The sequence below is a fragment of the Phyllobates terribilis genome, unplaced genomic scaffold (genome assembly GCF_046119375.1).
Source record: "Phyllobates terribilis strain yellow unplaced genomic scaffold, ASM4611937v1 Scaffold_3__8_contigs__length_932513732, whole genome shotgun sequence".
NCBI classification, from domain to species: domain Eukaryota; kingdom Metazoa; phylum Chordata; class Amphibia; order Anura; family Dendrobatidae; genus Phyllobates; species Phyllobates terribilis.
This window is the reverse complement of record NW_027362763.1, coordinates 423,583,410-423,605,168: the sequence shown is the minus strand read 5'-3', so window position 1 is coordinate 423,605,168 and position 21,759 is coordinate 423,583,410. Positions and strand designations below refer to the sequence as shown.

Below are 21,759 nucleotides of genomic sequence, written 5' to 3'. Positions count from 1 at the left end.
AAAGTAGACATGTGGGAAATGTTATTTATTAACTATTTTGTGTGACATATCTCTCTGATTTAAGGGCATAAAAATTAAACTTTTGAAAATTGCAAAATTTTCAAAATTTTTGCCAAATTTCCGCTTTTTTTCACAAATAAACGCAAGTTATATCGAAGAAATTTTACCACAGTCATGAAGTACAATATGTCACAAAAAACAGTCTCAGAATCAGGGGGATCCGTTGAAGCGTTCCAGTGTAATTCCTCATAAAGTGACAGTGGTCAGAATTGTAAAAATTGGCCTGGTCATTAAAGTGCAAACCACCTTGGTTTGTAAAGGGGTTAATCAGAAAAAAAATTAACTTTTTAGAACTTACCAAATGGCTGCAATGAAACAAAGAGTGAAAAATTTAAAAGGGTCTGAATACTTTCCGTAGCCACTGTATATTGTCATTTTTTACATTTTAAAAATTGCAAAAAGGAAATTGGGCCGATGCAAAAGTTTGGACACCTTGCATGGTTAGTACCAAGTAGCAGCCCCTTTTGCAAGTATCACAGCTTGAAAAATGCTTTTTTGTAGCCATCCAAGAGCAGATTAAATTTAATAGGCTAAAGAGGGATTTGGCAGATATTTGCTGCAATGGATAAGAAAAAATTAACATATTGATGTTTTCACAACACAGTTGTAATACTATTTAATGTCATTTTAAAAACATGGGGCAATTATGCACAACTTACCACTATCATGTTTCAAGCTCTCATTTTTCAGCATACTAAAACCATCTCCCCCATCAGCAACGAAAGCCGGAAGAACAACTTTGTACACTTCATCCATTTGCAAAGGAACATATTTTGGTACTCGACATTTGGTGCACATAACTTGTAATGTTACAACTCTTTCTCCAGGTTCTTTATTTAAATTGTAAACCACTTTAATTCCTGCAACAGAAAAGGAAGGAATACATAAGTAAGTGTCCTTTTTATGAAGTATTATTTACAAGAAAGTTATGGTACTTTATGGTTTCCCCCAAAGTATTTTCCATAATCTTCAGTTCCTATGAAATTTAGAATTTATGCACAAGCAGTTGATTTGGTGCAGAAATTTCTGCCACTGTGTTATTCAATTAATTTGGGTTAGAAGAAATCCATGAACATGTTACATGATAAATCCCCATTCAGATGTATGCAGTAGCACTTCAGTTGCAGAAATTTTTTATATAAATGTTATGAGTGTGAACATACCCTTACATAACAGATACCTTGAGTTTCACTTCAGTTATACATTTCTCTATAGAATATTCTAATGCTAAGACACACATGTGCAATAAAACAGTGGAGATGAGCAAAATGTAACATTGACTTTCCGCTATGTGTTTTTGTAATTTATTTGAGTATCTCTGCAGACATCAATTATATCGGAAAGAAAATGCATTCTTCTTCCTTGGATTTGTAAAGACAAAATGCAGAATACTGTTTTAGATAGGTGCTAGTTAGGTGCTAGTTAGTACTTCGCTCTGAATATTAATGGGATTGTCTGGTCTCAGAAGAAAAGTCTGTGGTCAATATATGTGACTACAGATTGCTGAAACGTGATCATGTGCGATAACACAAATTGTCATAATTTCCTTGTATTCCCTGGGCGGAGGGGTGGTCTATAACAGATTTGCCAGAGAAAACCTGTCAGGAACTGACAGGATAGGTTCAGGAACACAGGTCAGACTTGGATACAGGGTCACAGGTGCAACTTCAGACTGGACTGGTGAGGGTAGCAGTATAAGTGCAGACAAGGCAGATCAGGCTCAGGACTAGGAAGAGGCAAGATGGGCACAAGAACAGGTTACAATGGAATGTGCAGGAACAAGATCAGACAGGACAGACAGAGTCAGGTAGACACGACAGACAGGATCAGATTCAAGTAGCTCAGGTACAGGGACCTTAAAACTAGGTAGCAGAATACACACTGATACTAATGTTTCTAAGGCACCTCCCAATAAAGGAGGATGCCTTAAGTATCATGCATCTCCCAGCTATTGGCTGGGGAAGTTTCCATAAGCATGCGCCCTGCCCCTTTGAGAGGCAGAGAGCTCGCGCGCCCTAAGCACACTCCTAGGAGACCTGGTAACAGGTCCTGGGAGGAAACAGATGCCGTGAGAGCAGCGCGGGCGAAAAAGTGAACAGGCTGAAGTTCCTGCTGATAGGACAAAAGGACCAAACTTGTAGGATGGGATCTTGAGAAGGATGTACTTGGAAGACAGCTACATCTTATCCCCTGGACGATAACAAGGTGGATCTAAGAGTCTTTCGTCCACATGCCTCTTCATATGCTCAGACGATTTCTCTAAAGTGGCTTTAATGTTCTCCCATAGCTTTGAGAAATCCTTTGTGAGAGCATTGGCTGCTAGAATGCCAGAAGTGGCCGACACTGGAAGAGGGATTCCTGGCTGTTGTCTATAGACAATGAAAAATGGAGAGCTTGCATAAAAGTCACGCGGTTGTTATAGGAGAACTCTGCCTATGGTAAGAGCTTGATCCAATCGTCATGATGTATGTTCGTGAAATGCCGAAGGAAGTTGGCCAGAATCTAGTTGACTCTCTCTACCTGTCTATTGGATTGAGGGTGGTATGTAGATGAGAAGTCCAGCACTATGTTTAGAAGTTTGCACAAAGCTCACCAAAAATTTGAATGTGAATTGGACACCTCAGTTGGACACGATGTGACGAGGAAACCCGTGAAGACGGAAGATGTGCTGGATGAATTTCTCCACAAGCTCCATGGCAGACAGAAAGCCCGTCAATGGGGTAAAATGTGCCATTTTCGAGAAGTGATCCACCACTACCCAGATGATGGAGCAGCCCTAGGACACAGGGAGGTTTGTAATAAAGTCCATGGCATATTGGTTGTATGTTGAGGTCATTGCCCTGCTGCAGAATAAATTTGGAGCAAACAGACGCCTCTCTGATAATACTGAATGATGGATAAGAATCTGCCTCTTGACACCAAGATATAGTCATTGTTAGGGATCATAGATGCAGTGGTGGTCCAAGGAAACTTAGTGCAGCAGATAAAAGAAACATCGTGCCTACTTCCTTTCAACATTGGAAAATGTACAGCAGTTACATCAATTCAGAATTAGCCGCAAACAGTGGGACCTAGGTACAGTACACCCATCTACTGTTTGGAAAAGTCTGACCAGATATGGTTTTTGTGGAAGAATTGCTGCCAAGAGCCTTACTTTAAACATCTGATTGGCTCTAAATTTATGCAGCAGGAGAACAATGACCCCAAACATACAGCCAATGTCAATCAGAACTATCCTCAGTGTAAAAAAGAACATGGACTCTATGAACTGATTATATGGTCCTCACAAAGTCCAGATCTCGACATCATCAAGTCTGTCTGGATTAGTGAATGAACAGACAGAAGGATTTGTGCAAGCCTACATTCACAGAAGATCTGTGGTTAATTCACCAAGATGTTTGAAACAACCTCCCTGCCTAGCATTTTCAAAACCTATGTACAAAGGTAAAGAATTGTCATGTCCAATATAGATTTGATTTAGATTTCTGTTTTGTTCATTCACATTGCATTTTGTTAGTTAATAAAATAAACTATTGACACTTCTATTTTTTAAAACATTATATACATTGTTGTAAAGCGACTTGCTCGGCTCTCCAGAGGCAGACACAGGACACACGGTCTGGGTTAACTTCCTGCTGGCTTATTCAGTGGCATAAACTCCAGCAGTGTCCCATAAAAATAAACAGACCCTCTCGGGGTTAACGGGAAAAACATAAAGATAAGGTATGACAGAGTCCAATAGTAAGCGAGGCTCTGCCCACTGCAGGTAGCAGAGTGAAGTCTTCAGCATCACCAGTCCTCCGGTGTTGCTCTCCGGTTTCAACCAAACACAGCCTGGAGACTTCACTCTCCAGACCACACACTCCAGAAAAACAAAGCTGACTGAGCATTTAACCCTGCTCAGCCACACCCTGAGGGGAGGTAGGGGAATGACATCCCTCCTATCTCTATGCCATTTCCCTAAAACCACACCCTTTAAAAGAGTTAACTCCCAGCATATAACATGCTGGCAGAAAGTTTATTGGTTTTAGTTCACACAGGCTAGCAACCTGCATGACACATACCTACCCTCATATATTATAACACTGACTCTGTCATAACATTAAAACAGGTTATAGAAAACAAAATTTGCACAGCAATGCATATGTATATACATATAGTGCATTGTGAAAGTATTTGGCCCCCTCAAACTTTTCTGCCTTTTGCCACATTTCTGGCTTCAAACATAAAGATATAAAATTCTAATTTTTTTGGGAAGAATCAACTACAAGTGGGACACAATCGTGAAGTGGAACGAAATTTATTGGATACTTTAAACTTTTTTAACAAATTAAAAACTGAAAAGTGGGGCGTGCAATATTATTCGGCCCCTTTGAGTTAATACTTTGTAGCGCCACCTTTTGCTGCGATTACAGCTGCAAGTCACTTGGGGTATGTCTCTATCAGTTTTGCACATCGAGAGGCGGAAATTCTTGCCCATTCTTCCTTGCAAAACAGCTCGAGCTCATTGAGGTTGGATGGAGAGCGTTTGTGAACTGCAGTTTTCAGCTCTTTCCACAGATTCTCGATTGGATTCAGGTCTGGACTTTGACTTGGCCATTCTAACACCTGGATAAGTTTATTTTTGAACTATTCAATTGTAGATTTTGCTTTATGTTTGGGATCATTGTCTTGTTGGAAGATAAATCTCTGTCCCAGTCTCAGGTCTTTTGCAGACTCCAACAGGTTTTCTTCCAGAATGGTCCTGTATTTGGCTCCATCCATCTTCCCATCAATTTTAACCATCTTCCCTGTCCCTGCTGAAGAAAAGCAGGGCCCAAGCCATGATACTGCCACCACCATGTTTGACAGTGGGGATGGTGTTTTGAGGGTGATGAGCTGTGTTGTTTTTATGCCAAACATATCGTTTTTGTTATGATCTGCAACAAAACTAAGGAAAGATAAGGAAAGCTGTCCCTACAGTAAGACTAAGCTGAATCCCCTACGATGTAGCGGGCTGCCTGTTCCTTGTGAACAGACCCGCCTTCGTCCTCGGCTAGTCTGAACGGAGACCTAGAGAATTAAGGGAGGGGTCCCTAAAAGAACTAAGGACTGGGACAAAAATGGGACACCTCCTAAACAGAAGTTGTTGCAAGAGCAAAAAGGACAAACTGACAAAAAGTACTAAAGGTCCCAGAGGACCAAGAACTGACAGAGATAGGCACCGAAGCACCTGGCTAGAGAGACAGTCAAAACAACACTGAAGGCCAGCAAAGCCAGAAGGACGGAGCTGGAATATATAGGCAGCTGGTCACGTGACCGCAAAACACAAGATAGCAAAAACTAACAGGAGGGTTCTAACAGTTTTGCATTGTGGCCAAAAAGTTCGATTTTGGTTTCATCTGACCTTATTCCACATGTTTGGTGTGTCTCCCAGGTGGCTTGTGGCAAACTTCAAACAAGACTTTTTATGGATATCTTTGAGAAATGGCTTTCTTCTTGCCACTCTTCCATAAAGGCCAGATTTGTGCAGTGTACGACTGATTGTTGTCCTATGGACAGACTCTCCCACCTCAGATGTAGATCTCTGCAGTTCATCCAGAGTGATCATGGGCCTTTTGGCTGCATCTCTGATCAGTCTTCTCCTTGTTCGAGATGAAAGTTTAGAGGGATGGCCCGGTCTTGGTAGATTTGCAGTGGTCTGATACTCCTTCCATTTCAATATGATCTCTTGCACAGTGCTCCTTGAGATGTGTGAAACTTGGGAAATCTTTTTGTATCCAAATCCAGCTTTAAACTTCGCCACAACAGTATCTCGGACCTGCGTGGTGTGTTCCTTGGTCTTCATGATGCACTCTGCACTTGAAACAGAACCCTGAGACTATCACAGAGCAGGTGCATTTATACGGAGACTTGATTACACACAGGTGGATTCTATTTATCATTACCAGTCATTTAGGACAACATTGGCTCATACAGAGATCCTCACTGAACTTCTGGAGTGAGTTTACTGCACTGAAAGTAAAGGGGCCGAATAATAATGCACGCCCCACTTTTCAGTTTTTAATTTGTTAAAAAAGTTTAAAATATCCAATAAATTTCGTTCCACTTCACGATTGTGTCCCACTTGTTGTTGATTCTTCCCAAAAAAAGTAGAATTTTATATCTTTATGTTTGAAGCCAGAAACGTGGCAAAAGGTTGAAAAGTTCAAGGGAGCCAAATACTTTCACAATGCACTGTATATCACAAATAGAAATGAGTGAACTCGAACTTTAAAGTTTGGGGTTCATATTGGACAGTTAGTGTCCAGTGCTGAATTCCGAACATGGACTTCTCCCGGACATCCATTTTAATGTTTGGAGTTCCGAGGGAAGTCAGAGAGGAGAGAGAGAAAGGGAGAATGAGAGAGGGAATTTTCCGGCTTCAAAGTTTGTGTCCCCATAGATTTCAATGGGTGTTTGGGTTCTGGTTCAAGTTCGGGTAACGTTCTGATACCCGAACCAAACTTTAGACTAAAGTTAGGTCAGGTACCAGAACCCGAACTTCCACAGGTCCGCTCATTCCTAATTACAAAGTATGAGAAAAAAAAGTTTATTAACCAGCATTATAACCTGCAATGTTATCTTAAAAAAAAAGATAGCCCAATGATAAACATGATTGCAGGGGACTGGGAAAGACATCTTTATTGTGCAAAGAAGGATAATTTTACTGTTGCTGAGTCATATACTTGATAGAATTGTGGACCCTGCAATGCTTCTGAGGCTTCTGCTCTCCCTCATTGTGTACCTCACTAGTCACGCAAAACTTGCAGAAGATCACTGGTCATCCTAACATGAGATCAAAATTCATGGCCTGCTTGCTGAGTCCTGCATGTAAGGCTATGCTTAATTGACAGGCTACATTTCATTCAAAACAACAGACATATCTGCACTTTGTGCTTTGAACGAACTGTTGCAGTACCACATTTGATAACTGAGAACAAAGCAGAAAGTTAACGGCAAAAAAACCCTTTTAAAGCAACATTTAAACACTACTAGGGATGGGCGAACCCGAACGGTAAACTTCGGAGTCGGTACCGGACACCTAGTGTCCGTGCATGGACCCTGAACACGGACTTCTCTAGGAAGTCTGTGTTACTGTTCAGATTTGGCAGCCAGAACAAAGCTTGTTGTAAGGCTGCAGCACAGCCAATCAACAAGCTTTGCTGTGTGGGCACTTCCGGCACAATCACAGCCATGTCAAGTATTTGTATAGTTGTGACTGGCCGGAGCGCTGTGTAAAAAAAAAAAAAATTAATAATAATAAAAAAAGATGTGCAGTCCCCTCTATTCTTGGTAACCAGTGCAGGTATAGCTGACAGCGGTGGTTGGTTATATATAACAGAAGGGTCCCACGCCATTTTTAAAAAAAAAATATTTAAATAAATAATTTAAAAATAGTGTAGGGTCCCCCCCCCCATAATTCATAACCAGCCAAGCTAAAGCAGACAGCTGAGACAGCACAAAGGTTAGTAACTGAGAGGCATCTATAAGACGCTCCCATTACTAACACCCTAATATGTGCTGCTTTATACATGATTTTCACCCATCAACAATGTACAGATAAATCCTGATGAAGGCACTACAGCCGAAACGTTCAAATACTGTACCTGTCCTTTTTTGTTGATTGTCTGTTGGTATTGAACCATTAAATATGAAATTTTGAGCTAAATTACTTTCTTTATTCTGTGCCGAGGGTTACTACTGTAACGGGTCGGGAGGTGGAACCTCTGAGCTATTATACAAAGGGGCAGTCTTTGTAAGGAGGCAGGTGGCTCCCAGGGAAGGTGGGAAGGTAGACACGGCAGGTGACAAGAACAGTCTCAGGGTAGAAGGACAGAACGGACACGGCAAGTGACAGGAACAGTCTCTTGACAGGCGGGTGGTCACAGAAAGTGACGGCAGAGCCTCCTGGTAGGCTAGCAGGCAGGTAGCAGGTGGGCGCTCCAGGTGAGCGGGCAAGAGTCTCTGGACAGGCAGGTGGTCACAGCAAGTGACGGCTAAGCCTCCAGGTAGCCTAGCAGGCGGGTAGCAGGTGAGCGCTCCCAGGTGAGCGGGCAAGAGTCTCTGGACAGGCAGGTGGTCACAGCAAGTGACGGCAGAGCCTCCAGGTAGGCTAGCAGGCAGGTAGCAGGTGGGCGCTCCCAGGTGAGCGGGCAAGAGTCTCTGGACAGGCAGGTGGTCACAGCAAGTGACGGCTAAGCCTCCAGGTAGCCTAGCAGGCGGGTAGCAGGCGAGCGCTCCCAGGTGAGCGGGTAAGAGTCTCACGGCTGGCTGGCAGGTGGTCACGGCAAGTGACGGCAGAGCCTCCAGGTAGGCTAGCAGGCAGGCAGCAGGTGGGCGCTCCCAGGTGAGCGGGCAGACTGATCCATAGACAGACTGGCAGGTGCTGGTAGGCAGACTGTCGGACCGCAGGAAAGCAAGCAGGTAGACAGGTATCAGGCAGGTATCAAGCAGGAATCTGGCAGGTAACTGGCAGGTATCTCGTAACGGGACCTGAGGGCTGAAGCAGAGTTGATAGGCTTTGCAACAACATTGCTCGGGCACCTCCATTTTGGAGGAGGTGCCTCATATATGGTGAGATCCTCCGGCCATTGGCCGGGGACTCCTTAGGACGGCGCGCGCGGCCGCTTTAAGAGAGGGGGAGCGCGCGCACGCGCCCTAAGCACAGTGGCCGGGAAGCAACGCGCGCTGCCAGCAGAGCGGGAGGAAGACGCCGGGCACGGAGAGGAGAGGTGAGGGAAACGGCGTCCCTGCCTAGCAGGAGGCAGGGACGCCGACGCTACAACTACTACCACACACTAAAGCTGTTATATCACTGAAGATACCAGGAAATAATGCAGAACAACTGGCAAGCACCGTTCACACACTACACCTCTAATCTCACAGTGCTGTCAGGTTGTGTGATGAAGGCATAGTGTGCGTCAGTGCTTGTCACATACACTGCTTTGAATCAATTCCTAGTGTCGGGGCTTTATTCTTCCATACCTGGGATAGTGTGGATACTGTTTGCAATGACACACAGCTCTGTTGTCATCCCCTTGCACAGTAATCGCCGGCAGTTAGATCTGTGTGATCTGCCACCTACACATCAGTCTCGACATATCACAGAAAAAAGCTGGTTTTGACATTTTCTGGGGGCATTTTCTTTTTTCTCCTGCATGTTGCCTCTTGCTTTTGATTGGTCAATGTCAAGAAGGGGAAAAGTAAACACGCCCAGTGAAGAATCTCTGCTAATGCCCCCTTAGTTTTAGTGGAAATTATCATATAAAGTTTACAAGCTAATATCCCTGCAACAGAGATGAGAAATAAAAAAGTTAAAAATATACTTTATTCAGACCTCCAGCCTCTTCATCATGATGTGGCGAGTTAAGTCATATGTGGTGAATGGTCTTCTTTTTCCCAAAAAGCTACATAAAAAAAATACGTCATTTTATATGTACCCACGAATATAATTGAATATTAAAGCTCATCCTGCAAAAAATAGGCTCCTTGAATATGTCAATCCAAACATAGGCTTGGTAATAAAGAGGAATAAACCATCTGGTACTTAAGTTATTACATTAATCTTTCAGGGAGACTGGAACAAGAATGATTACACACCTTTTGAAAAAAATGGCATAGGAATGACTTTGAAAATGAGAAATTCAACATACCACCAACTTGCAAAAACTCTCCAGTACTGGCCCCATAACGATGCACGCTGTGCTCAAATGCTTTTTTAAGAGTTGATCCTTTAACTTCAATTAGATCAAAAGTACCCCCAAACGGTAACACAGATAACAAGTCTTCAAGAGTTATACTCCCTGTAAATGACAGAACATAAGATCATTGTTTCAACAAGAGTTTTATCATATTGAGGCCTTATTCAGATGTCCATGTTTCATATATGTATGCTATTTGTGATTTTCACGGACAGAGCATGTACCCATTATAGTCTATGGGGCTGTTCAATTGTCTGTCACCTTTCACGGACCTTATGATCGTACAAAAATTACGGAGACATGCCTGTTTTATACAAGCATCATGTATGAAAAATACTAATACGAGTTTATGGGTCTGTGAAAATCACTGCACATGGAAGGCATCAGTGTGCAGTCCATGTGCTGTCTGTGATTAACATTGCAAAAGATAGGGGAAGCGTTGTAACTTATCTATATGTGAAAAACACTGATGAAACAGTGATTGTAAAAACTGACACTGATCAAGCACTGATTAAACTCAGACTTTCTTCATAAAATTTGACCTACGGCACGAGACAGTGTTTTTTAACGTGGCCTAAATGTGGCTCTTCTCCTAAATCTGCCATTTTTCCTGTTCCTGTACCTTTACACTCCTGAGATATGACCCCTTCTTCTTTGTATGTAAATCTAGTCTTGTTAATCATTGGCGTTTGATTCTCATGCAGATGCCTACAGAGAAGCGTTGAGACTCATGCCCACTTGACTAACAAGGAAGAGGAGGTAATTTATAAGGAGAAACCCATGAACCGAAAGAAAAACAAAAGAATCCAAGATTCAGGAGAGCAGATGTATTTATACCAGATATATATACATACATGCACAGTAAGTGACAGGTCTTTTTTAACACAGCAGATTTGTTGAAGAAATTTTTGCAAATGTCTCATATTTCACTGTAAGTTTCACGTGGTCCTTAAAATCTGAGGAGCAAAAGTTCAGGACCATGAACCATGGCTCATACATGCGATGCATAAACTTTTATAGAGCTGCTGCAGCTCATTGGAAAGTGGCATGTACATGACACTTTTAGTAGAGTTTAATTAGCCTATTACATCATGAAAAAAGTCTACAGTAAAAGAAGCAGTCACAGACAGATGTTTGGATTTTTTTCGTTCAATGCATACTAGTGGCTAAAAACACGCACTGCTCTCTCGAGTTTTCTGCAGTGCTTCGAGTGTAGACAATCTTCTATGACCTAATCAACATGAAATCTGGACTTTTATCTAGCAAACTATGAAGTCAGGAGAAAAATTGGTGCTGAAAATGCAAAAAATGCTTGTGACTCTTTTAGGACAGTCTAGTTTGGATACTACAGTAGCACTGCTAAGCCTCCAATGGTGGTGACTAGATGAGTATGACACTCTTAGATCTCCTAGAATTGTATCCAACCCTGTTCAAGCTTTGTAATGCAACACAGCCATAGTAATGTCAAAGTGACTATGGCTGTGGATAAATTGATGGTTTCCGTTTTTCACTGCTATGCCGTCACATCCTATCTGTGCAGTTTACTCAGTGTTTTATGTCTCTCTCTTCCTACCTATATGGCTAATATGTGAGCTATGACATCCTCTAACTAGATTTACCACAATATGGCTACTTGCATTCCTGCTTCAGCTTTTATACAACTTATGAAAGTCCCTTCTGATTGGCTGTGCTATATGATGTGTTGTGATAGCTTCAAGGCATTATGAAAAAGCCCATCTGCACCCAAGGTCATGTAAGTCCTATCTGGCTTATGCAATCTACTGCAATGTGTAAAATGACAGTGGCTGCTTTAGGCAATGCTTGTGAATCAAATTGCAAATTGTCCAAATTTGTCCAGCTCAGCAAATTCCTAAAAATTTTACTTGAATTCAATTTGCATTGAATCAATTCCGTCATCTGTACAAAAATGGTTTAACAAAATTAATCCAAAGTTAAAAATAACGTAGTTCATTAATCACCATGTTTACTCCTTCCTTGCCAAAGTGATGATAATGTAATGTAATGCTTAATATTATAATCCCAGAAATACATATTTGGAATCTGCCCTGTCCAACATCAGGAAACATTGTACAGCGCACTCTTCACCTCATCTTACCTCTCCTTGTTCACAATATTATATCTACCCTCAGAAGCCGCAGCACGCAGGTTTAGACCTTGGAGGTGGCAGATAATTTCTCTGTCATGGGTAGTGGCTTCTTATTGTTTCATCTCATTGTATTTACTTTGTTATTTTACTGTTTTTGTCTTTGCCAAAGCATAAAACAAGCATTTACATGTTATGTTCACCTTTATAGTTTATATCTAGTTCAACTTTCATAAATCAGGACACTTTTTAAAGGCATAGAGAGATGAGAGTATACAATGAATATAAAAAGTGTATACACCCTGTTAAAATATCAGGTTTTTATCATGTAAATAAATCATGCCAAGAAGAATCATTTCAGATTCTTTTCCACCTATAATGTTTCCCATATTCTGTACAATTCAATTGGGAAACTAAATGAAAATTAAAAATAAAGAAATAAAATTACGTGGGTGCATAAATGTGCATACCCTCAAGCTAATATTTTGTTGAAGTACCCTCTGAATTTCTGACAATATTCCATCTTTTTTGGATAGGAATCTATCAGAATGGCACATCTAGAATTAGCAATCTTTGCCTAACTTCCTTGCAGTAGCGCTACAAATCTGTCAGATTGTGAGAGCATCTCCTGTGTACAGCGCCCACTTTAGATCAACCGACAGATTTTCAATTGGATTCAGGTCTGGGCTATTCCAAAATTTTGATCATCTTCTTCTGGTGAAGCCATTCTTTTATTCATTTAATTGAGATTGTCACATGCAGTAGGCAACCAATACTTGCCAGAAATTCCTGCAGCTCCTTTAATGTTGCTGTAGACTTCTTGGCATCCTGCCAGACCAATTAAAATTTATTTGCACCCTCCTCCTGACTGATAATTTTCAACAATGCAAAACAGTAACAATGCAGTCTTGACAAGAATCCGCATAACTAATCATATGCAATGTAGTTGTAAGTCAAATTTATGTATGAGATAGCCAAGATGATTGTCTATAAAATGACGGTAGTCTCACATTCAAAGCAGTAGTGGATGGTGAGATATGGAGCTTGAAAGTTAAAAGTTCACAACATTGTTACCCTTTTGCTCCTCATTCAGTGTATAAGGAATCTATCACTAAATTTTTGTTAACCCATATAGGGGCATAGCCACTGATTCTGGCAATCTATGCTTGTATGCTCGTTGTATTTTTTTTTTTTAATAAAATCACAGTTTTATCTGCTCCAGATCTTTTGCAGTGACTCATGACTCTTACATGGAAAATAAACTTCCTGTTTCTACATAGAGCTTAAAAAGATTCAGCTAGTCAGTTTTTAATCATTGATGTCATAGACCTAGTGGAAAACAGAAGAATTAGCTGTGTAGAAAGGCAAATTGAGCAATTGTAAGTACTTAGTGCTATATAATATAATGACTGCAATATATTAAGAGGATAAAAATGTTGATGTGAGTGCTTCTTTAAGCCAGCTTCATAACTATTATTCTTTTTTTCTATATAGTTCTCTAAAACATACTGCAATTTTTATTAGCAATGAATTGTAGAATATTATGTATAAACAATCATAAAATAATTTTTATTTCCCTGAGTGAAAATACAGCTATTTATATGGTTATATATCTGACCATGCTAATTATATGTTGCCCTTGTTTTTTATGATTTTAACCCCTTCACCCCAGGGCGATTTTATGTTTTTCGTTTTTGTTTTTTCCTCCCCTTCTTCCAAAAGCCCTAACTTTTTTATTTTTCATGCCATATAGCCATATGAGGGCTTGTTTTTTTGCGGGATGAGTTGTTCTTTTGAATGACGCCATTCATTCTGCCACATAGTGTACTGGAAAATGGGAAAAAAAATTCCAAGTGCGGTGAAATTGCAGAATAAGTGTAATTCCATAATGTTTTTTAGTTTTTTTATTTACCACTTTCAACATATGGTAAAACTGACCTGGCAATATGATTTTCCAGCAAAAAAGGAGAGATAGTCACCGTTAAACAGCAGTAATAAATACAAAGTATTGAAACTTACATGTGTGGAAGAAGGCACAGCGCCGAAACGCGCGTAGGGGTGATAGTACCTGGACTTGCATCACTTGATACCCACACATGTAAGTTTCAATACTTTGTATTTATTACTGCTGTTTAATGGTGACTATCTCTCCTGTAGTAATCACACTACACATTACCATAGTGTTGTGATTTTTGGCTGAATAGCTTGTACAATTCTAGCACACGATTATACGGTTAAAAATAAAGGCACTACGATACTGCACTAATATGCTATAAAGTCTCATGTGGTTTTCTCTCGTGGTTCTCAGCCATGAAGTACACTAGTGCTGTGTGTACAGGCCACTACATGTCACGTCAAAGGCTCATGATGAGGATCCATTCTTTAGCCCAAAGCTTTACATAGAAACCTTGATTTTTCAAATTGTAGAACCCTTCCAAGGAAGATAATCCATTAATGCAACAATCTCTATTCCACTTTTCACCTCAGGCATCATCTATGTGAGTAGCAAGCTTGGACCCTAAGGGCACGTGTACACACTGATAGCCATCTTTCCCAACTTAAAGGGTTGACTGCATGAAACAAATGTTTATTGGAGTCTAAACATTATTGAAGATAAAAATATATGCACCCCAGACATATAGCAATCAGCTAAACACACATAATTGTATTGATACCTATAATTGACTCTATAGATAATTATCATTTTTTCACTTGTCAGGTTAAAGGGAATTTGTCAGTCAACCCTCCTAAGCCGTCTATATTGGCACGTAGGTCATAGGAAGCTGAATAAAATACCTTGATATCTGAGATCTGATGTCTTATTCTAGAGAAATCTATGTGTTTCTTATATGTAAATGAGGTGTTAAGATCTATGGGCTGGACACTGATCTGCATGAGAATCTGTCTCCAGAGCTTATATTAACTGAAAGGGGTTATTACCAGTATGAGACATATAATGACTAACAGTCTACATTCCTGATCTACATGTCTCATACTGGTAACACCCCCTTTCATTTAAAATAAGCTCTGGAAGTCAATTCTCAGGGAGATCTGTGTCCAGCCCATAGATCTTAGGTAATCACTGCTACTCTATTTACCTTATAGTTTTAAAGTGAGAGTAGTAATTTCCTGTATATGCACCTAGTGTATACCATTAATAAGATGGACATATTGTTTACACATACCATTACTGGATTTCTCATCAATCGATGCTCTTACTCCACCACCATTCATGATGCACATGGAAACATGATTCCATTTCACTTCATCAGGATTCCGAAGATTATTATATATCTAAGAAAACAAAAACACAATCCCTATTATTGTTAATGAGTAATGACCTGTCAATTGGTAGTGTCATTAGGAGTCATTAGGTATTAAATACAAATGAGCGAATATATATATGAGCGAATGAATGTTCAGACAGTACAGTTATATCTCAGTTTTTTGTGTAAACAACAATTTGACCACACTGTGTGAATAATCTCTAAATTAACCCAACTATCCAAAACTCTAACAGTGCTAAGCTAAAGGCTATAATTGTACTTGCTGAATACCCCAAACATTCAAAATGGAGGGGAAATATTGGCACATGCTGCATGAAAAACAGTTCTCTCTGCTGGCTAAGAGGGATCACTTAAAAAGCTCCAAGGTAACCTTGTGAATATAATCCTGAGACAACCAGCAAAAAATGCCATGTTTTACATTCGACATAGATATGTAAATGTAGTACTATATCTTTACATTTATAACTTGCTAAAGCTATATTTACATAGAAGCAGAAACCCTTCTGAAAAAGAGAATAATTTCAGTGTTAACTATACAGCGGTGTGAAAATGTTTTTGTCCCTTCCTGATTTCTTATTCTTTTGCATGTTTGTCACACTGAAATGTTTCAGATCACAAAAAATGTTAAATATTAGACAAAGATAACACAAATAAACACAAAATGCATTTGTTAAAGAAAGGCTTTATTATTAAGGGAAAAAGAAATCCAAACCTACAGGGCCATGTGTGAAAAAGTGATTGCTCCTTAAACCTAATAACTGGTTGGGCCACCCTTAGCAGCAACAACTACAATCAAGCGTTTACAATAACAGGCAATGGGTCTTTTACAATTCTCTGGAGGAGTTTTGACCCTCTCATCTTTCCAAAATTATTGTAATACAGTCCCATTGGAGGGTTTCCGAGCATGAACCGCCTTTTTAAGGTCGTCACAGCATCTGAATCGGATTAAAGTCAAGACTTTGACTAGTCCACTCCAAAATCTTAATTTTGTTTTTCTTAAGCCATTCAGAGGTGGACTTGCTGGTATGTTTTGGATCATTGTCCTGCAAAATAACCCAAGTGCGCTTCAGCTTGAGGTCAAGAACAGAAGGCCGGACATTCTACTTCAGGATTTTTTGGTAGACAGCAGAATTCATGGTTCCATTTACCACAGCAAGTTTTCCGGGTGCTGAAGCAGTAAAACAGCCACAGACCATCACACTACCACCACCATATTTTACTACTGGTATGATGTTCCTTTTCTGAAATACTGTGTTACTTCTATGCCAGATGTGATGGGACATATACCTTCCAAAAAGTTAAACTTTTGTCTAATAAGTTCACAATGCATTCTCTCAAAAGTCTTGGTGATCATCAAAATGTTTTGAGGCAAAACTGAGACGAGCTTTTATGTTCTTTTTGCTCAGCAGTGGTTTTTGTCTTGGAACTCGGCCAGGCATGCCATTTTTTCTCAGTCTTTGTCTTATGGTGGAGTCATGAACACTGACCTTAACTGATTCAAATGAGGCATACAGTTCTTTGGATGTTGTTGTACGGTCTTTTATGACCTCTTGGATGAGTCACTGCTGCGCTCTTGGGGATAATTTTGGTCGATCGGCCACTCCTGGGAAGGTTCACCACTGTTCCATGTTTTCGCCATTTGTGAACCATGGCTCTCACTGTGGTTTGCTGGAGTCCCAAAGCTTTAGAAATGGCTTTATAACCTTTTCCAGACTGATAGATCTCAATTACTTTGTTTTTCATTTGTTCCCGAATTTCTTTGGATCGCAGCATGATTTCTAGCTTTTGAGGATCTTTTGGTCTACTTCACTTTGTCAGGCAGGTCCTATTTAAGTGATTTCTTGATTGAGAACAGGTGTGGCAGTAATCGAGCCTGTGTGTGGCTAGAAAAATTGAACTCAGCTTCCCAAAGATGTGATAAACCACAGTTAATTTATGTTTTAAAGGGGGGCAATCACTTTTTCACATCGCTGTATATATATCACTGCATTTTGTGTTTACTTGTGTTATCTTTGTCTAATATATAAATTTGTTTTGTGATCTGAAACATTTAAGTGTGACAAACATGCAAATGAATAAGAAATCAGGAAGAGGGAAAACACTTTATCACACCACTATATATATATATACATATACACACTCACACATAGTGCTCAGTATAAATGAGCACACCCCAACAGATTTGTCAGAAAACCTTTAGTTTTCTTTCAGAATCAACATTTTCCATGGGATACCATGCTACAAAATACTCCAACAAATGACGACCATTGACTGTAAACAAGATTTGTTTTTCGCACATCTAAAAATGTAATTTTTCTAACAAATTCATTAGAGACCATGTTGTAAAACTGAGTACACCGCAGTGAAAGTCTTAGGAGCAAAGCTAAAGTTTAGACAGCAAAATTCTAATCAACAAGAATTCATCCACAGTTAAGTCTAATGATTCATTAAAGAGATGTTCAGCAAACAGTTGACAATAAAAAAAGCATTACTTAAAGGGGATATCCGGGACTTAAAAAAAAAAAATGTGCCTATGTTCTAACAGACAGGTAGTTGCTACCTACCTGCCTGTTGTGCCCAGTGCTGTTCTCCGTCGGCACAGAGCGGTCACAGACTTCCGCTGACGTCACATCAACAGAGCTGCAGTTTCTCTTCCTGTTGACTGGGTGGGACAACTGGTGTCATGCTGATTGACAGCTTGCTCCCCTCTGCCTAACTGGAGGAAGCCAGCTGTCAATCACCATTACACCAGTAGTTCTGCTCTGTCAACAGGAAGAGAAACTGCTGCTTTGTTGATAGGGAGCAGCTGAATCTCTGGCAGGAGCAGTCAATGCCCAGTGCCGGTACAACTGTTAGCAACTACATGCCTTTTTTTTTTTAAAGTCCCGGATATCCCCTTTAACAACAAAAAAAAATCTTTTCCATTTCATGCTATCAATGGTACCACATGGAAGAGACATGTCACAAGACCTGAGAAAGAAAATAATTTCTTTGCACAAGAAAGCTGAAGGCTACAAGACCAGCAAAGCTTTAATCATGTCAGATTACTATAGCATAAGTGATCCATCTTAATTAAACTTTTGGAACTGCAACCATCTCCCAGAGATGTCCAGGCCAACCATGGATGTTAACACTTAAACCTGAGCATCTGCTGATGAGAGGGGTCCAAAAAAACTGACATGCAAGTTCACTGCAGTTAGCTAAAGAAGTAGAAAGTCAAACCGGGGTGACTGTTTTCCATGACACAATATGATGTACACTGCAGAAGAATGGTATTCATGGCTGTTGTTCACAAAGGAAGTCTTTCCAAAAGTCCATGCACAAAAATGCTTGCTGGACCGAAAATCCCAGAAATAGCAGAGGTTTAAATTATGAACAAAAAAGTTATATTGAATCTTTTCTCACAAAACATTATATCAATCTATTCAAGTCCCCCTGTTCTATAACATGATGACTGCAGATTGTACTGCATGGTGACAGGTTCCCTTTAAACTTGGGACGAATGTAAAATCTGCCATTTGTAATTCTGAAACTGTTGGGATCTAATTCATCATTTGTGGCTTTTTTTTTAAATCAATGTTCTTTTTTTGTTTTGTTGCAGAAGGTTTTTTTGTGCCAAATGATCAAAAATGATGCTCATGGTTCAAGAATTTTGTGAAAAAGCAAAATGACTTTTTAATTTTGTCTTTTACTTTTTTTTTTGCCTTTTTAGAGCAAAAAGTTGCATGTTTTTCTAAAATATCACAAAATTTGCTCAAAAATCACTCCACGGGGCACTGGAGTACATGGTCACAAAAATATAGCGACTTTTTAAAGATTTATAATTGATGAAATGACCGCAAGCACCTGGAAAACAAAAACCACGGCCATGTTGGCAAAAATATAAAAAACAAAAGACAAGTGAACACATAAAATAGACTTCAAAAAAGGCACAAATTAAAAGAAGCAAAAGTGGGCTTAAAATATGAAAAACTAGAAAAAAAAGACACAACTGCAATAATGAATTGGGCCCTTTCTGTGTATGTGAATGCATAATTTTAGAACAAAGAAATAAATCTCTTTCAGTATATTATAGCCCCGTACCATAGCATCACATATCAGATTTCCCAAATTGCACTCTCGCCATCGACACTCCACAGATGAACCATTTAGAAACACTAAGGTTCTTCCAATTTCTTGTGCAGAAAAGTTATTTAATTGCTCCTTCCATTTGTTAACTTCCAGTAAAAGTGCTGGATCTGGAAAAGAGATATGCACAGATGTCTCACAATATACAGGCATTTTCCATTGTAATTGCATTTCCATTGTATCACATTGCACTTATTCAAGCTATACAACTTTACCTGCTATATTCAACCTCAGCAGATCATATATCGTTTCATCTCATCTAATCTAAATTCTGCCCAAATTCTATGCGTTAAAATCTCCTCACTTGAGATGAGCGGATCAGGCAAAGTTCAAATTCTCCTGATTCGCGCGTTTTTTCCTGCAAAATTGTATTTGCGGAGAAGTTATTCTCTGTGAACTTAATGTCCCTTATTATGCTCTGGGGTCTTGCCAGAGCCTAGAGCATAATGAATGTAATATGTAAAAAATAAGAAAAATCACCTTACTGCTCACCTCTCTGGCCCCTCCGTTTACTCACCACCACCACTCGTCCGATCCTCGCCCCATCTTCTGATTCCCCACCACCACTTGCATTTGAATCTCCTGTCGTTTTGCACTCTGCTAGACTTCTAGATGTCATGGCACCCGGGAGGATTCTGTGCAGCCGTGCTGAAGGTCAATGGCATCATGATGACACGATGTGTGCCCTTTCAAGCACATGTGCAGCTTGTCACCTGGAAGTCTGGCACAGCGCGAGAGGCCTGAAGATTCCATCACATCAGAAGGGGATCAGAAGATGCGGCGATGATCGGACAGGTGGTGTTGAGTAGCAGAGAGGCTAAATAATTTTTTAACCTTTTGATGGTCCATTATATTTCAGTAAAATGGCGGTCAGCAGCCGCCATTTTTGTTAAATCTGCTTGAAAACGAATTACAAAAAATTCAGCATTTTGGAAAATTTATGCTTTTGTAAAATTTGAGTTGAATTCAATTCAACTTGAAATTATTCGCTCATCTCTACTCCACACCTATTATTCTAAAACCTGTTGAAATTGACAAGACTTCTATTTCCTGTTCAAGTTAATACTTGTACAGCCAGGTTACTTGTATATACTGTAATGTGTATGCAATATTTACATTGCCTTTTTCATGGGATTAAGCAAGAAAGAAAATAAAACAATAAGACATCCAAGATATAAAAAAACATTGTAGTAACACCTGCTGCCAAACAGTTCAATAAAATTATATAGACTGGTGACTTGTGGAGTGAATCAGAATAATTGTTAAAGTAAGCACTCCGGTAATTTTTTGCTTAGTTCATTCTGTTGCTAGTCTCCCAATGGTTCTCATGGTACACATGGTATCCTTCTCCTCATTTGGGTCATCTGCTCACATGGTGTCCCCTTTGGAATTGCTTGCCTTTATGTTTTCTTCACAGGATCACCATCTCAGTCACAAGAACTACCTGTACGATGGAACTGCATGGACTGTACTCCTGAAGTTCTTCATAGGCGGAGACATGTGCTGCCGAAATCATTAACAGCTATGCACACAGAACGATCTATTACTAATTATTTTATTCACATAGAAAATAAGGCCAGCCTGTCTAAATAGGTTATTAAATGACTGCGGATATGCAAACAAGTAACTGATGGGTAGTCGTTTAACACAGCAAGTCGGGTGGTATAAACATACTCTTACTCCTACTAGAGGACAGTTTTTAACACCATACCATAATATACTGTAACAGTCTTAATGAGGCATACTCGCTCATCACTACTGGAGACCTTTAATAGGTTCAGTACATTTTGGTTTTCAGTCAGTGAGACAGAAAGACAGGATAAAGTAAGATCTATCACTACAGGTTGTGGTCCATCACAGGTTTAACTGATGGGATCAAAGTTTTCTCCAATTCTGGCAGTCACTGTGGGATTACGGTCATCAATCCCAGCCACAATCCCACTGGTGACATCCATATACATCATTTTGAGGGAAATGATTAATCAAGTTTTTTTTTTTGAATAGTTAAATTTCATCATCAATAAAATTAATGACATTTCACAAGATGATACAAGTAATACTTAGCATGGAATTACATAAAAAATTCTATTTTTTAATAAATAATGACTTTGAATTGATTATCCTCTTCAACCAGAATGTTCAATTACAAATGCCAATCAGTGAGGTTATTTGATCACACAATAAGCTTTTTTTTTACATTTTCTATTAAATTCATATACTTCTGACCCTATATGATCTATTTTTAATCTGAGTTGTGTGATGCTCACTGTCTTCCTCCTGTAAACCTGCTTTGAAACTCAAATAAAAATGTTCATTTTTTTAAAGCTTTCCTATTGTAGCTATAATGAACAACACTCCATTATTGTTTGTTTGGCAAACATATCAGAGTCTGGCAGATTCTAGGAGGATGTTTCCTGCCTGATTAATGATCATTGTAACATTTGGAGAAAGTGGAATT

At 39.6% G+C, this 21,759-nt stretch overlaps 1 protein-coding gene and 1 long non-coding RNA gene across 2 annotated transcripts in view; one reads left to right on the top strand and one right to left on the bottom strand.

Annotated features, from left to right (window-relative positions):
• Nucleotides 1-10,605, top strand: part of LOC141259522 (uncharacterized) — a 267,558-nt gene extending 256,953 nt beyond the window's left edge. Inside the window, exon 3 of the long non-coding RNA XR_012318430.1 lies at nucleotides 10,487-10,605. This is a non-coding gene — a long non-coding RNA (uncharacterized lncRNA). The remainder of the gene's footprint in view (nucleotides 1-10,486) is intronic.
• NT5E (5'-nucleotidase ecto) overlaps nucleotides 1-21,759 on the bottom strand; it is a 106,960-nt gene that overhangs the window by 7,979 nt on the left and 77,222 nt on the right. Inside the window, exons 5-8 of the mRNA XM_073675656.1 lie at nucleotides 19,257-19,411; nucleotides 15,072-15,180; nucleotides 9,735-9,884; nucleotides 720-920 (exon numbers count right to left, since the gene is read on the bottom strand). Of these exons, the coding sequence (XP_073531757.1) occupies nucleotides 720-920; nucleotides 9,735-9,884; nucleotides 15,072-15,180; nucleotides 19,257-19,411 (615 nt within the window). The remainder of the gene's footprint in view (nucleotides 1-719; nucleotides 921-9,734; nucleotides 9,885-15,071; nucleotides 15,181-19,256; nucleotides 19,412-21,759) is intronic.